The sequence below is a fragment of the Neocloeon triangulifer genome, unplaced genomic scaffold (assembly GCF_031216515.1).
Source record: "Neocloeon triangulifer isolate White Clay Creek 2 clone unplaced genomic scaffold, ASM3121651v1 ptg000017l, whole genome shotgun sequence".
Lineage (NCBI taxonomy): Eukaryota > Metazoa > Arthropoda > Insecta > Ephemeroptera > Baetidae > Neocloeon > Neocloeon triangulifer.
Window position 1 is genome coordinate 2,202,531 of NW_026775559.1, and position 14,561 is coordinate 2,217,091.

Consider the following 14,561-nt stretch of genomic DNA (forward strand, 5'->3'; position numbering starts at 1 on the left):
GTAGACTTTTGACGGGGAGTATAAATTGAGCACATTTTCGTGCACAAGCCTAATTAATTAATTAATCTGACTCTGGTTTACATTATCATTTTGCTTTTGCTGCTCTCAGCAGAGTGTTTCTAGGCAATCATCACAAAGACGTCTCTTTAATTTTCCATTTTCCAGGTAATTTAAGGTTTTTCTCTCCGGTTCAAAATGTGCCGCAACAAATTTTCTTTTCTTACCCGCAGCATATGAAAATAAATAAATTATAGTGATTAATATCGTTAAACAAAAGTTAGTTTCGAAACGTTTTTAGTGATGTTATCTTCAAGATTCAAATGCTCTTCTATAGTTGCTCTTCTATTAAAACTAACGCTAATTGTTTGTGTGAGTTCATTTAAGCCTAGCCTTAAAAACAATAAATTAGCATTTGGTCAGATTTTGGGTTTACAAAAATACTTCTCAATGTCAGGACGCTCATTTTTCTCTCATGTGCCCACGACATGCAATATCAGTTCAAATTTACACTTTACAACACTTATATACTGAAAAAATTCAAATTTTTTGTATTTTTAACATATATTAAACAATTTGAAAATATTTTGATAACGCAATCGTTATTTAATAAATTTATTAAAATGTTTGCTGATTATTTTTTTTTTTTAGTGGTGTGACCATGGCTGACAAGAATCGTCTGGAACTGGACAAATATCTTAGAGTAAATTCTAAATAAATACTTTTGATGTTATATGAATATTTATTAAATTTTACTAACTTTGATTTTCAGGATGGATACAACATAAAAAAAACCATAGATGATGAATCAAAAGTGATTGTTTTGCTTGGAAAAACAGGCTCTGGTAAGAGCACGCTATCTAAGTTTATACGCGAAGACAAATCTCTCAAGGTAACAAAGAACATCCAAGATTTACTGGAGTTCACTGACAACGATGTCACCATCGGAAGTAAAAATTGTTTAGAGTCTAAAACTACGCAACCCAATATTAACAAGGACAGTGACTCTGGTTACTTACTGATTGATTGCGCAGGTTTTGAGGACACGAGAAGTCCAGAGCAAGATTTGATAGTAGCTTTCATCAACAAAAACATCCTCGACTCAGCGAAAAACATGATCATCGTTTTGGTCGAGAATTACAGCAATCTACTGGTAGGTCAGGACAGATCCGCGTTCACTAACAATTTGAAGCACTTGTCGGCTCTCATCGACGAAAACGTTGATTCTTTCCAAAAATCAATCGGCCTTATTGCCACTAAAACGGACCTCAACGCTCCACAGAAAGTTATCCAAGTTTTTCTTGAGAAGACAAAAGAACACCTTGAAAAATTACAGAATGAAGCTCAAGAAAAGGTGGCCAAGGAAGAATTTAGCAGGCAAATCAAGATTCTTACATTCATGTTAGAGGGTTCACATTTTGAATATTTCTATAAGCCTGAAGAAGAGAAGAGTCCTTGGAAACAGGGTCTTAACAACTGGAATCAACTTCGCAGACTTCTTTTTGGTGACTTGAAGTCTACGTCAGCGTTCAAAAATGAATTTAACGTTACCGTGGCTCCAGAAACAAAGAACCACGTCGTTCAAACGATTCTTCCGGATGTGGCAAAGAAAAGCATGGATCTCCTCGATGACATCGTAAGCTTGGTCATCAACAGCTTTGATTTACTGGTAAATACGAATGAAAATCCCGCAAACACCGGACTTGTGAGTAGACTTGTTAACTTCGTAAGCGATATGGCATGGCAGAAAAACGCCAACGTCATCAGTAGTGACACAGAGGTCGTTGAAACCATGAAAAGGAAGAGTGAATCCGTTGTAAAAGTCTGTAATGAAATATTGAATGTCATCAGTGAGATTAAACAGTTTGATGATTTCAAAAATGTCATCAATTATTATAAGCTGGATTCTAAGTCATGGGACGATCTAAAATTCCAAGTTGTGAAGTTGCGATTTCTACATGGCATCGCCAAGAATGACTTGGGAAAATTCGATAAAGACGCTGCTGGTCTCTTCGGGAGAAATAAAATAATGTTGACACGCGTTAAAAATACCTCAAACTTTCACACGTTCCTGATTAACCTCCTGCAGGACGATCGGTCCTACTGCCTGAAGAAATTAAAAGAAAATGAAGTAAAAGTGGACTTTTTCAATTCTTTCGTGGCTTTGTTGCGTGAGCGAGGATTTAACGAGATAACAGTTTCGTCCGCCGCAGGCTTGATTCCCAACGAAGCTTTGCTCAAGGGTTTTAAAGACGTGTTGCAAGCGTGCGCTTCACCAGCCCCTAGTAAAAAGACGGAGGAAAACTCTTTGATTTTCAGTGGAAAAAGCGTCGCTTTGAGCCACATTGAAACTCAAATAAGAACATCTAGTAACAGAATGCACACGATCGCCATTGTAGCTGCAAAAATCTTTTATGTCGACTGCGACGTCCATCTGCAGAACACTCACTTGGTCATCATGGCACCACAGGTCGTAATCGTTAATGAAAGACGCACTCTCACTTTAGCAGGCGAGAACGGGATCCCTCATGAGCAGGAAAGAGCCTGTGATGGTGCAAAGGCGCTGCATGGAAATCCAGGTTACAGCTCAGGATCCCTTCGACTGCTTGCCAACGGCGTTAAAAACGCGTCTCTTTTATGTGTTCGCAGCGTCGGAGGAGACGGCAGCGACGGGCAGCACGGATGCGATGGAAGAGACGCGCAACGTCCATCAACTCGTGAGTTGCCAGAGACGCTAACTCGAGACGAGTATTTAACGATTTTAAATGAAGAGAATGTTATAGAATCCGAATTAGTTGAGGAAGTTGTTCCCGATCAGACATCAACTAAATTGTGGAATGTAATGGAGAAAACTGGAATAGGAGCAATTGCCGTAGGAGTGACGGCGTTTGTAGCTACAGTGGCATTACCTGCTGCGTCAGTCACTTCAGCCATTGCAGCAATAGCAGCAGGGACCAATGCGCTTGCTTCAGTTACATCATTAATAGCGTCTGCAGTGGTTTTAACCGAAAAGAAATGTTCAACGATAATTCAAATTGATAATTATGGAGCCCCTCCTGAGGATGGTCTTCGTGGAGGTGATGCTGGTGCAGCAGCAACAGCAGGAGGAATACAAATTTTGGCAGGCGCTGTTGATATTGATTGTGATGCTAGTCCTGGGAAATCTGGCAAGTTTGGTTCTGGAGGCAACGGTGGTGTCAATGAAAGCTTGAAGTTGATTGATAAATTCAAAGTTACATCCAAAAAGAAAAGTAGATTTTTTGGACTTATTGGCAAGTATGATCATTATGAAACAATCAAAATTAGGTCAGAGACGTCAGAGTCAAATATTGAGTATTTTCCAAACGCTCTAAGTGGTCAAAACGGATCTGAAAATGAAGATGCACTGCAAAATTACAAATTCAGGCCATCCTTTCCAATTCACAAACTGGCCGAAGAGGTTTGCACTGTGTCTCAAACCAATTTAAGCACGGATTCGTCGCTTAAAAAGTTTTTGGAATCTATCTTAACAGAAAACGATTTGGCAGCATCTGAATTACTGCGAAATCTGCTGCATGAACATGAAAACGTCCAGGAAAACAATATCAACTTTGAGAACTTGAACTTTCTTTGACTTGTATTGGTAATAATAATATATGATTTTGTTTCATTGTATATTATTTAAAAAAAATTGGAGCACGAGAATTTAAGAATTACTTAATATCAATCGTAGCGTAGGCATAATAATTATGTGTTTATATGTCACGGCCCACCGGTTAAATTATTTTATTTTGCATCTAATTAATTAAAAAAATATCAATTTTTTATTTCTACCATTGACTTGTTCAATTTATGATAAGATTGAATAAAAAATATTTAATACAGATTATGAATAATTATATTCTCTTCATAAAGTATTTGAAACTAAATTGATACCGTCAACAGCCAACATTTATATTCATAATGCACATGTCGATAAAGCTGGATAACTTTAATGATTTATCATTTTTGAATGCACCACTATCATACATTTTTTTTTGGTTTTTGCCACTTTTTTTATAATAAATACTTCAAATTATTAAATAAATTGTAATACGTCATTAAAAAATATATTTAACTAAGACTAGTCATTTGTAATTAATAAGAAATGAAATAAATTTATTTCAATTTATATGAACATTATCTTTGTTTATTTGATTTATTCAATGTGAAACTTTCATTTTCTTATGTATTAGCACCAGATTTGCACAAAGCTAAATTCAATTAATTAAAATACAAATAGCTTAAACTGAAATCACAAATTATGAATGGTAAATAGAAAAAGTACATATAAATCAGTACTGGGTTTCAATCTGACCTGTTGAACTTGTGCCAGAAGTCATCAAGGGTCTGCATGAACGCCTTTTCCTCCTCAGGCGTCGACTTGGTCCAGGCCAACGGTAAATGCGTTGAAACTGCCACTCGGTCTGAAAATTAACAATTTGTTAATCACAGGAAACAAAATTTCATAAATAACAAATTAAAAAACTTGTTTCGTTATTTAAGTTTTCTTATTTAAAAGAATCGAAAGTAAAGTGATAAATTTTTTATTTAAAATGAGTAGAGCAAACATGCAACAATATAGTACATATTGAAAAAAATTGTCATATGAACTTCAGAATATAAACGGTTTTAGCATTATTTCGACTTAAAATTCTGCAGTTAATAACAGGTAGTAATGAAATTGCTTTTTTTTTTAAATCTTTTCTTGATAAATATAAGCTGATGAGAGACATACATTTTTGAAAGTTAATAATGTAAGTTGGAATTTTTAAAAAAATCAATGAAAAAATTGACTCGGTGGGTCTCGGTTGGTCTCACGTCTGACAAGCAGGGATAACTCATTTTAATTTACTACAAGAGCAAAAAGACATTAGCATCAGAATAGTAAATTAATATCCTATAAGAGCACAGAAGCAAAATAAATCTAAATTATAAAAGTTGTGAAGCCTTCAATAGCCTTCAAGACGTAAAAAAAGTTTTGTGACTTCGATTTAAATAAATGAAATTTTCATTAAAACTGAACATTATTTTTAGCATAGATATTACATATAAATCAGAATTCATTTTTCCATTAAAGTTTCTTAGAAAAATGTAAATTTTTTTTTAAATTTTATAAGTCTCACAGTTCTGCACAAGAGAATCAAATTTGCGAAGAAAAAACATTCATTAAATTAGACTTACTAAATTCTAAAATCAGCGAATATAAAGAGAAATTGCAAGAAAATATTATGAGCGAGGACTTTAAAAGTTTCTATCAAAATATTAAGAATTTGGTTCAGGAGTCTAAGACCCCAGTGAAGAGTAAACAAAGAACTAGCCAAGATTGGTTTGATTCAGAATGCTATATCCTTATCCTTGCTAAGAATAAATTTATTTACACCAAATTTTGGTGCTTTGAATTCCCAAGAAATTATTCGCACCAATTTTTTTCCCCCGCCTCTTTGACACGCCCACCCAGCCCCAATTTGGATACAAAAAAATTGTGTAGTCAGGCAGCGACACGGTGTAGTATAGCGGCAGAGACATGGTATGGAAATCTGCATGTTACATGTTCAAATTCTAATGACCTAATTTTTTTTGCCATTAATTTTTGGGAGTTTTTTTTATAATCATTGATTTATGGAATGTATTTATTGGCAAAATTATCATTAATCGACATTATAAACATATAAAAAAAATTATTCGGACTGCACGCAGACGGAGTTGTAGGCATCCCACAAACCGGCAACTCGGAGTTGGGCCACCCCCAAGATTAATTTTTGAAAAAGCCGCGAGCGAGGGGTGGAGGCGCAGCGAGGTCGAGGACGTGGGGAAGGCCGTGCGGAGGGCGAGGACAATAGGGCGGCTGTGTTCGTGGGGGGGGGGCTCCGCGGAGCCCCCCACGATCCCCGCCCTTTTGTCCCGCCCGGAGCCGGCCTTCACCACGTGCTCGGGCGAGCGCGCCTCCAGCCCGAAGCTCACAAACCCATAACGGAGTTGCCTACAACAGGTATTGTCTGCAATCGGTGCAGTACTTAAAATAATAAAAATTATATTCATGTAGTAACCAAGGCATGAAAAAAAAATTGGTGCGAATAAGCTCTTGGGAATTCAAGACACCAAAATTTGGTGCAAATAAATTTATCCATTTGCTAAAACAAGATTTAAATTTCCTCAAAAATTTTATCGACTCTCTCCAATTTATAAGTGGATGTGCTCAGGAGGAAAATGAAATTTTAGATATATTTTCACTGTCTAAAAGAGATTATCGAAAAATGTGGAAGTTAAAGAAAGCAGAGCATCAAGAGAGATTAGATAACAAAATAATTATAGAGGCGGAAGAAAAGTGTCATCAATTTTTAAAATTCAAGAATAAAAGTCTTAAAAAAGTTGCTAATGATATTGAACTAACGAGGTGGGAAAATCACTTCGAGACCATTCTTAATGAAAAAAAGCTCAAGGCCGATCAGCCTCTTGGGCTTAAAGGTTAAAGGCTTGCTCTCTAACTATAAAAGTCCTGAAGCCCACAAAGAAATTTTACAAGACGAAATTGAATATGCAATTAAAAAATTAAAAAATCGCAAGGCATCTGGGCCAGACTCACTGAGAAATGAAACATTAAAAAATCTATGGCTCTCTCTTGCATCTGAAATCACTGCCTTCTTTAATATCTGCCTGAAAAAAGGTCAAGTACCAAAATCATAGAAAACATCAAATTAAAAACTTTTATACAAAGGTAAAGGCAGTGTGTCAGATGTAAATAATTACAGGGGCATCAGCCTCACTTGCTCATTGTATAATCTCCTTGATAGAGTCCTAAAAAACCGAGTGTACTCTAATCTGATTGAAACAATTCCCGAAAATCAATTTGGCTTTGTGAGAGGAAAATCAACTATTGAGGCTGTAAAATATTTAATTGATGAAATAAGTGAAACTGTAAATAAAAATAAAACGGTATTATATTCATTTTTTCTTGATCTGAAGAAGGCATTTGATTCAATTGACAGAAAAATAATTGTTGAAAAACTAATAAATTGCAAAAAGTTTTCACTCAATGAACTAAATTTACTAACGGTAATGCTAGAGTTAAATTTTTGTCGGCCAATCAGACCCAGTTGTTCAATCAAATGGCGTGAGACAAGGAGGTAGTCTCTCTCCTTTTCTTTTTATATTCGCAATTGCTGACTTGCAAGAAATTTTAAAAAAATATCCAAATATTAAATTAATCTACTATGCAGATGATGTGGCAATGGTCTCGGAGAGTTTATCTGATTTGGAATCTGCCGTACTTGAAATGATCGAGTGCCTAAAATCAAAAAAATTGCAACTGAATCTAACAAAATGTAAAATCTTGAAATTCAGAAATAAAAAGGCAGAGGTAGATACAAAAAGTCAAATTCTCTTACCATATTAAATGAAACAATTGAATTTGTCTCTGAATTTTCCTATCTCGGAGTGACTTTCCAAACTTCAGGCCTCTCATTTTCCAAACACGTTAATAAAAGAGTGAAAGCAGCGATCTGCGCCTCAGCCACTACAACGCTCTGCCAAAGTCCTCGCTCGACACTGCTCTAAAATTATTTGAACTTGCCATTGAGCCAATAGCAACTTATGGGATCGAAGCAATTTGGCCTTACTTAACTTTAAATGATTTGAACACACTTGAAAAAGCTAAGTCTCGATACCTGAAGAGAGCCTTGCAAGTGTCGAAACTCACCAAGTTCAGATTGGTCTATGAGCTAGCCGACCGTAGCCGACTCAACTTTTTTGGTGTCGGATTTAATTAAGAAATTTGAGCTCCCTGATACCGAGAGTTATCAAAAGTTTTTAGAAAATCAAATTCTCAAAATTTCTGAAATTGATCCTAATTTCTATGACACACCCGCAATGAATAACCAGAGCTGGAAGCAACCATGCTTTGCTAATAGGCACGCTTTCACAAGATATGCCTGCCATGGTTTTCATTTCATTTATTGCAAAAATAAAAATTATCACACAAACACAAATAATGAATGTTTATGCGAAAAATGCGGATGCATAGTTGGCTTATATCATTTGTTTGAATGCAGTGTAAATAAAATAAGCCTGTTAGAAGTTGCTCGGAAAAGTTGTAATAAGTAAATTTTTGTATAAACTATGTAACTATTACCATTTTTTATGTTGTACACACTTGTGTCTAATAAATATTTGATGATGATAAGTCTCACGACAACCAACCTTGGAAAAAGAGGCCAGAAGGTTGCTTCCTGGCCGCAGGTGAAATTGCAAGCCAGACGGCGGTGTCGGCGCCCTGCTCGGGTGAGCGCAGTTTGTTCTTCATGGCATTGTGGAAGGAGGGCATTGAAGTGCGCACGGCAGGGGTGTCGGCCCACCCAGGGTGCATTGACGAGAAGTGGACGGCGGGGTGCGCCCTGGCTAGGTGCTCAGTCATCACCACCTGGCCACGCTTGTTCTGCGAGTAGACCATGGTGCCCTCAAAGGGATTCATCTTGGCACACTGCGGGTCCTCGGGGTCCAGCTTGAGGTTCAGCATCCCTCCTGAGGACACGGTGACCACCCTTGGGTCCGACGACCTGCAAGTAAAAGGTCAAAGGGGTGAACCAAGGTTAACTCAAGAACTTGCTGTTCAAGGCGGGTTAGCAGGGCTTTGGTCAGCAGGAAGGTGCCCAGTACGTTGGTGGCGAAATTTCGCTCCAGGCCGTCGGCATCCACCTCCCTTGTGTGCACCATGCACCCTGCATTGTTCACCTTAAATGGATTTTTAGATTTTCAAGAAAATATTAATTTTTTTATTTTTACCAAAACGTCCAGGTTTTCATTGAAACTCCGTGCAAAATTGATGACGTCTCTTGGTTTGGACACGTCCAGGACATGCACATGAACATTCTGCAATAAAACGATATTTTTTTTAAGTGGGTTTCTTTACAACTAAAAATATCCCAAAGATGAAGAAAAGTTACGAAAACTATTTAATTCGATCAGACATAAGTAATAATTTAAATAGAATTAACATTAAACCTCCTGAAAGTTCATAGCTTAAAAAATTAATGGAAAAGCAGTCAATACGAGATTGTTTTTATCATTTAAATAAATTAACCCTCTGTTTAATTAAAAAATTCCAATCCAGGATAAAGAAAACGGAATTTGATCAAATCTCACAAAGTAAAAGAGCGAACTTGCCTTTTGGTCACCAACTTAATTTTTAGCGACCAAATTCTGAGGTGAGGTTAAAACCAACAATTAAAATTATTGAAATAAGATACCAAAAAAATTATATGCAACTTTAAAGTGGCAATTCAACAGATTAGAAGCCATCTATTAAAGCTCTGAATCTCGGTTCAGAATTTTTTGGTTAAATTTTCATGCAAATTGAGTTAATTTGGATTATGCACTTAAAATTAATTTCCTCTATTCATTATGTAACAAGAAATCCCACTCTGATTTTATAATCTACATTAAGTTAAGGAAAATTTACATTGTTTCCTGTGGAGGTCTTGATTTCATCGCACGCCTCCTGAGCGGCGGTTTTGTTTCTGCAGACCAGGTGGACGGTGCCTCCTCGTTTAGCCACCTCCAAGGCCATGCTCTTGCCTATGCCACTGTTCGAACCTTTACAAATTTTCATTAAAAAATTTATTTCTAAAATTGAACGCATACCTGTGATCATATAAGACTTTCCAGAGCAGTCAACCTTCAGGTCCTCTTCCTTGAAGTTTTTCGCGGCCGCCTCGTAACCCGACCTGTACGTTTCATTAAAATTTTAGAATTTTTTAATAAAAAAATTTTCGTTTTACTTGGTGTACTCGCGCATGCCTTTGATGAACCACACGGTCCTGCGGTAGATGGACATGGTTTGGTCTCGGTAGGCGAAGGACGCAAAAAGGATGGGCAGCAGCAGCCAAAGGATGGTTTTTTTGTTACGTAACATCCACTATTTGCCCAAAAGCGAGATAAGCCGAGGGTGATTCACTCGATCAGAAGCCGACGAACGTGATGTAAACCATGACAGACACCAGAAACAAAACGAAAACTAAATTCCAAACGGCGTAAAAATCCAAGTGCTTTTTCATGGAAAGTTATTACAAATTGCAGCTGACAATTAATTCATTGTGAGAATAATGAGAGCCAAGAGAAATTATTATAATCCAGAGTCCGAAAATTCCGAAAATGTTTGTTTACATAATTCCCCTGACGGAAATAAGGAGAACTATCTGCGTCCTGCATACTTTTGGCGCGAATCGGGTCGTATAAGTCGAACAATTCCAACAAATTGAACCTGCATATTCAACAAAATAATCACGTATTTTAATTGAAAATTTGAGATACACAGAGGCGTAGATTTAGGTTATTATCCCCTGAAAATTATACACCCCACCCATCCCTACTGTTTTTCTATTTAAATTTAATACAGCGGTCAGCGTAATACAGTATTATTACTTTTTTAGTTATATAAACAAACGCATATCTGTTTCGAGTTTTTTTAAGCGTGAAAATAATTTGTTTAATTGATCATAACTTTCTGTCACACTTTTTTTTCATTATGTGAAAGTTTTGAAACAAATGCAGAGGGCAGCCGCCGATTTTTTTCTTCAGGCTTAGCTTTCTGAATTGTAACCAGGGTAAAGTGGTCTTTATTTTTTACACTGAGCGATAATTATACATAAATAAATTTCAAATTTGTTTGATACTCGGACAAGTAAAGAAATAAGTTAACCTCAGCTGATGAAAAGAAGTAAGTTAAGGTCTACTAGAAATCTTTTATCTATAAAATAAATTATGGATTTAAGTACAAGTAGTGAGATTGATACTCTGGCCAGGGGGCCCTTTGGGGCCCTTGACCCCTGGAATTTCCAGTCAATCCAGCCATAATGTATATGGGATGGGGGACGGGGGACTTTGGCTTTTAAAAATATAATTAAGATAGAAATTAAATAAGTGTGCTTAATATAAAACCATACGCACAAATTCAATAAATTTCTGACCTTTGAAACCCGATGTGAATTCCGAAAATGGCCTGATTTGAGTGGAATTTATTATTATTTGTAAACTATTCAAGACAGAAATATTGTGACTGCATTGTTAATTCACTGATTTTGATTTAAAAAGACAATATTATGATCTGATCTGATATTTTGAAATGATATCAGTCTATTAAATTAGCTGAAGAATTCAATGTCATTAATATTAATTATTATTTTTTTCATTTGTATTACTTTGCCGAAGTACTTTCTAAGTATAAATCGTTTAAATTTCCTATTTTGCTCCAAATCATTTTTTTCCATTTGAAAATCACATTTTGAAAATTGAAATTTTTCTTAATATTTTATCACTCATAATTGATCATTAAGTCGAAACAAGAATTAAATATAAACTTGTTTTGTACTTATAAATTAAAAAAATAATCAACTAGAAGATTTTATACATCATCGCGCGAGGTGCGAGGCCAATAATTCATCGGTCATTTCACAACAAACAGTCCTCCAATTTCCGGTCGGCCTGAAAAGAAAACAAGTGATGTAAAAAGGTGCAAAAAGTTAACACTCGCACAAGTTTGGCAAACGATCAGGAAGTCATCGGCGGCGCTGTATGGTTCTGTCGATAATCGGGTTCCGCATTCTCGACCGGCAGCTGGTACAGTGAGATATTGTGTTGCATTGTGAGGAAATAGACAAATGCATTCCGGTGTGAAATGAGTGAGTGAGCATGATAATGGCTTTGATTGGCCTAGGTCGGGGCGGCGAAGAAACGCATTTTGGGCCTTCTACCGCCCGCGCTCGCTCTTCTGTGACAGAGCAGCGTACGAGTGAAACGCTTTCCCCTTCAGTGGAGAGGTATAAAAGTGGACGGCACGTCGGACACATGCATCTCAATCCCTGCATCAGCCACACAGTCAACATGCACTCCTGGGTAAGTCAAATTTTACGCAATTTTATGTATTTGTAAATTTTACTATGATTGAAGTTTTATTATTAGGCAAAATTTCCAGCAGGAAAACATAAGTGCAAACTCTTACACCTTCTTAAATTTATTTCTTAAATTGGGACTTCTAATGTTTTTGGCCTAAAAAAATAACATTTTAGTTGATAATTTTATATTATGATATCAAATAATTTGATTTTTTCTTTCTTTCATAAGTTAAAATATGCACTTAATAAATGTTAACAATCAATATCCAATATTATAATAATTATATTTTTGCAGGCTACTGTATATAAATTAAAATTTAGTAAATTAATTTGTTAGTTCTTTTTCCGCTCAGTATATTAGATTCAATTAGATTAATTAATTTTTAGTGTTATCAGCTAAAGAAAAAGTAGGAACTGGAAATAAAAACTAAAACAATTTTTATTCCAAATGATTATGATAACATTTGATAATTATTCGCAACAGTTTTGCAATTGGTTTTTGAAGCCAGGATAATGTTAATATCCGAGAACATAAGTAGAAGGAAAAGCTATAAGACAGTCATGTGTAATTGATCTGAATATTAATATCGACTGGCACTGCGGTCACTCGTACGCGGAACTCTATGGGTTGATGCAAAAAGTTCACTTTTCATGCTTTCTACCGATTTTCATCTGCTTCATCACACACATTGACCATTCTATGAGCATTTTTTCCGCGAACATACGCCTGCTCTAAACGGTTCATTTCTCTGCAAACTGTGAAATTGAACGCGTTAAGCGTGAGATTTTCGAGTGATAATGCGCCGCCTCATTTTTTTAGTTCCACTTCACCGACTAAACACGTGCATGAAAGTGATATTACTTTTACTTTTTGCAGATAAAGAGTTTTAATTGAGAGTCGGGTATTATTTATTACTATATGATGCTGAGATGCTTTTTAATTGATAGCTTTGGTCTCTATAGATTTAGAAAATGGATAATTATTGTTTCAGTCTTAAAATTTCTCTAAATATTGAAATCAATTGTATAGATATTAAAAAATTAAATACTCTAAATTTTGCTAACTTTGTGAAGTGGTAAGGGAAAATTATGAAAAGAGGAGAATTTTTGTTGCACAAATCTTGAAAGGGCTGGGTTTCAGGCATGAGTAGAAAGTTGATGAAAGGGGTTTTGCTTTTACTTTTATTTGAATTTAATTTTATTTTTAAGAAATAAAATACTTTGGAGAATAAAAACAATCAAATCAGTCTTTTCTCAATAAAATTTATTCACATTTGTTTGGTTAAAAAATAATACTTTGAAGCATAATTATTTCAAAATAAAATATATATTATTACTTCTCGACGATGTAATATTTAACATAATTATTTTATCCTCACTTTTAAGTAAAAAAAATATGTTCTCCTTGATTATTTTGTACTATTTACAAGCCTAGGTTTTTATTAAAATAATTCAATTTTTTTTATAGAAATTCGTTTTTGTGGCCATGGTGGCGTCGGTGGCCAGCGGCCAGCACCACGGCGGCGGTGGAGGCGGCTACGACGGACAATACAAGCAGCCCCCTGTGAACATCCTGAGCCACAAGCAGGCGCTGGGTCACGATGGCTCTTTCAAATACTCATTCGCGGCCGACAACGGACTCCAGCAGGGTGAGAGCATCGCGCCCGACGGCAGCAGGGTCGGTTCGTACAGCTACGTCGACCCCAAGGGAAAGACCATCACCGTGCACTACACGGCCGACAAGAACGGCTTCCACGTGCAGGGCGACCACCTGCCCAAACCCGTGCAGCCCATCCACCCCGTCCCGGCCACCCCTCAGGCCGCCCACCAACCCTACCAGCAGTACCAGCCCGCGCAGACCTACAACCACGGCGCCCCCTACTATCAGGCCGCCGCCTCTAGCCACGACGACGGTGACGACGGCGACTACCAAGAGGACAAGTACAACGACCCTTCCAAGCCCCACTCCTTCGGTGACGGATACTCTTTCCAGTTCGGAGGTTAAACTCTGAAATATTCTTACATCTGAATTCATACTCCTATTTCTTGCAATTTCTAATTTTTCATTTTTTTTTTAAATGTTCATTATTTCAAACTTTCTCTAGTTTTTCATATTTTCCTAACTCTTCTAACTGTATAAAAAAGTCAAGTCTGTGATTTAGTAACTTTTTAAGTTCATTGAGTTCATGAAACATTCCAGTCCTATGGGGTCCGCGCGCTTGTTCCTTGTAACCTAGATTGAGTTGCATGTTTTATTAGATCGTCGCCAACTGGAGGTGAAAATAACCAAGTCTTATGGTAAAACACAGTCCTCTTGGCGAGATTGTCTTGTTAATTAGTTTTTAATTTGTATGCTTCATATTATAGTCTTCAAAAATATGAGATCTCCCTGTTCTACATAACACACTCGATTCAGAAAAGGTTGCGTTGTAATTTTATTTCAATGCAAATACTTCTTTTTAAATTTAGTGCTGAGTGCTAAATTGTAAGCGTGCTTCTTGCGTTGTAAACGTGCTTTAATAAATATATTTTTAAAATGAAATCCAGTAATCTGACTGTGTTATATTTATTATCCTATAGATTTTTCCATTATAGAGAAAATTGATTGCTGTGAACTTTTTAGTTGAAATAAAATTTCTAGTTCACTTTAAATTGCAC

At 36.3% G+C, this 14,561-nt stretch overlaps 3 protein-coding genes across 5 annotated transcripts; 2 read left to right on the forward strand and 1 right to left on the reverse strand.

Moving 5' to 3' along the window:
- Positions 1–3,865, forward strand: LOC132203198 (uncharacterized). 3 transcript variants are annotated; one of them, XM_059630786.1, is made up of 4 exons: positions 1–165; positions 649–700; positions 770–2,714; positions 2,769–3,865. In XM_059630786.1, exons 2-4 carry the CDS (start codon positions 659–661, stop codon positions 3,608–3,610), a joined length of 2,829 nt encoding a protein of 942 aa, XP_059486769.1. In that variant the 5' UTR covers positions 1–165; positions 649–658; the 3' UTR covers positions 3,611–3,865. The 3 variants fall into 3 exon arrangements, with proteins under 3 accessions (XP_059486769.1, XP_059486770.1, XP_059486768.1); XM_059630787.1 differs by having other exon boundaries at positions 770–1,502; positions 1,560–3,865; XM_059630785.1 differs by having other exon boundaries at positions 2–165; positions 770–3,865.
- A 262-nt stretch (positions 3,866–4,127) lies between these two features.
- On the reverse strand, positions 4,128–10,180 carry LOC132203199 (dehydrogenase/reductase SDR family member 12-like). Its single transcript, XM_059630788.1, has 7 exons — positions 9,792–10,180; positions 9,655–9,737; positions 9,473–9,606; positions 8,797–8,883; positions 8,621–8,745; positions 8,215–8,570; positions 4,128–4,442 (listed from the first exon to the last, which is right to left on the reverse strand). The coding sequence occupies exons 1-7, from the start codon at positions 9,923–9,925 to the stop codon at positions 4,324–4,326; spliced, it is 1,038 nt and encodes a 345-aa protein (XP_059486771.1). The 5' UTR covers positions 9,926–10,180; the 3' UTR covers positions 4,128–4,323.
- Positions 10,181–11,748: 1,568 nt separating this feature from the next.
- On the forward strand, positions 11,749–14,453 carry LOC132203250 (endocuticle structural glycoprotein SgAbd-2-like). Its single transcript, XM_059630887.1, has 2 exons — positions 11,749–11,904; positions 13,372–14,453. Exons 1-2 carry the CDS (start codon positions 11,857–11,859, stop codon positions 13,906–13,908), a joined length of 585 nt encoding a protein of 194 aa, XP_059486870.1. The 5' UTR covers positions 11,749–11,856; the 3' UTR covers positions 13,909–14,453.
- The last annotated feature ends 108 nt before the right edge of the window (positions 14,454–14,561 follow it).

Coding starts and splice junctions, on each gene's coding strand:
- LOC132203198 (XM_059630785.1), top strand. CDS start 659: ATGGCTGACAAGAATCGTCTGGAACTGGACAAATATCTTAGA. Junction 701..769: donor AACTGGACAAATATCTTAGA/GTAAATTCTAAA, acceptor TTTGATTTTCAG/GATGGATACAACATAAAAAA.
- LOC132203199 (XM_059630788.1), bottom strand. CDS start 9,925: ATGTTACGTAACAAAAAAACCATCCTTTGGCTGCTGCTGCCCATCCTT. Junction 8,884..9,472: donor AGACCTCCACAGGAAACAAT/GTAAATTTTCCT, acceptor GTTTTATTGCAG/AATGTTCATGTGCATGTCCT. Junction 4,443..8,214: donor TTCTGGCCTCTTTTTCCAAG/GTTGGTTGTCGT, acceptor GTTAATTTTCAG/ACCGAGTGGCAGTTTCAACG.
- LOC132203250 (XM_059630887.1), top strand. CDS start 11,857: ATGCATCTCAATCCCTGCATCAGCCACACAGTCAACATGCACTCCTGG. Junction 11,905..13,371: donor CAGTCAACATGCACTCCTGG/GTAAGTCAAATT, acceptor TTTTTTTTATAG/AAATTCGTTTTTGTGGCCAT.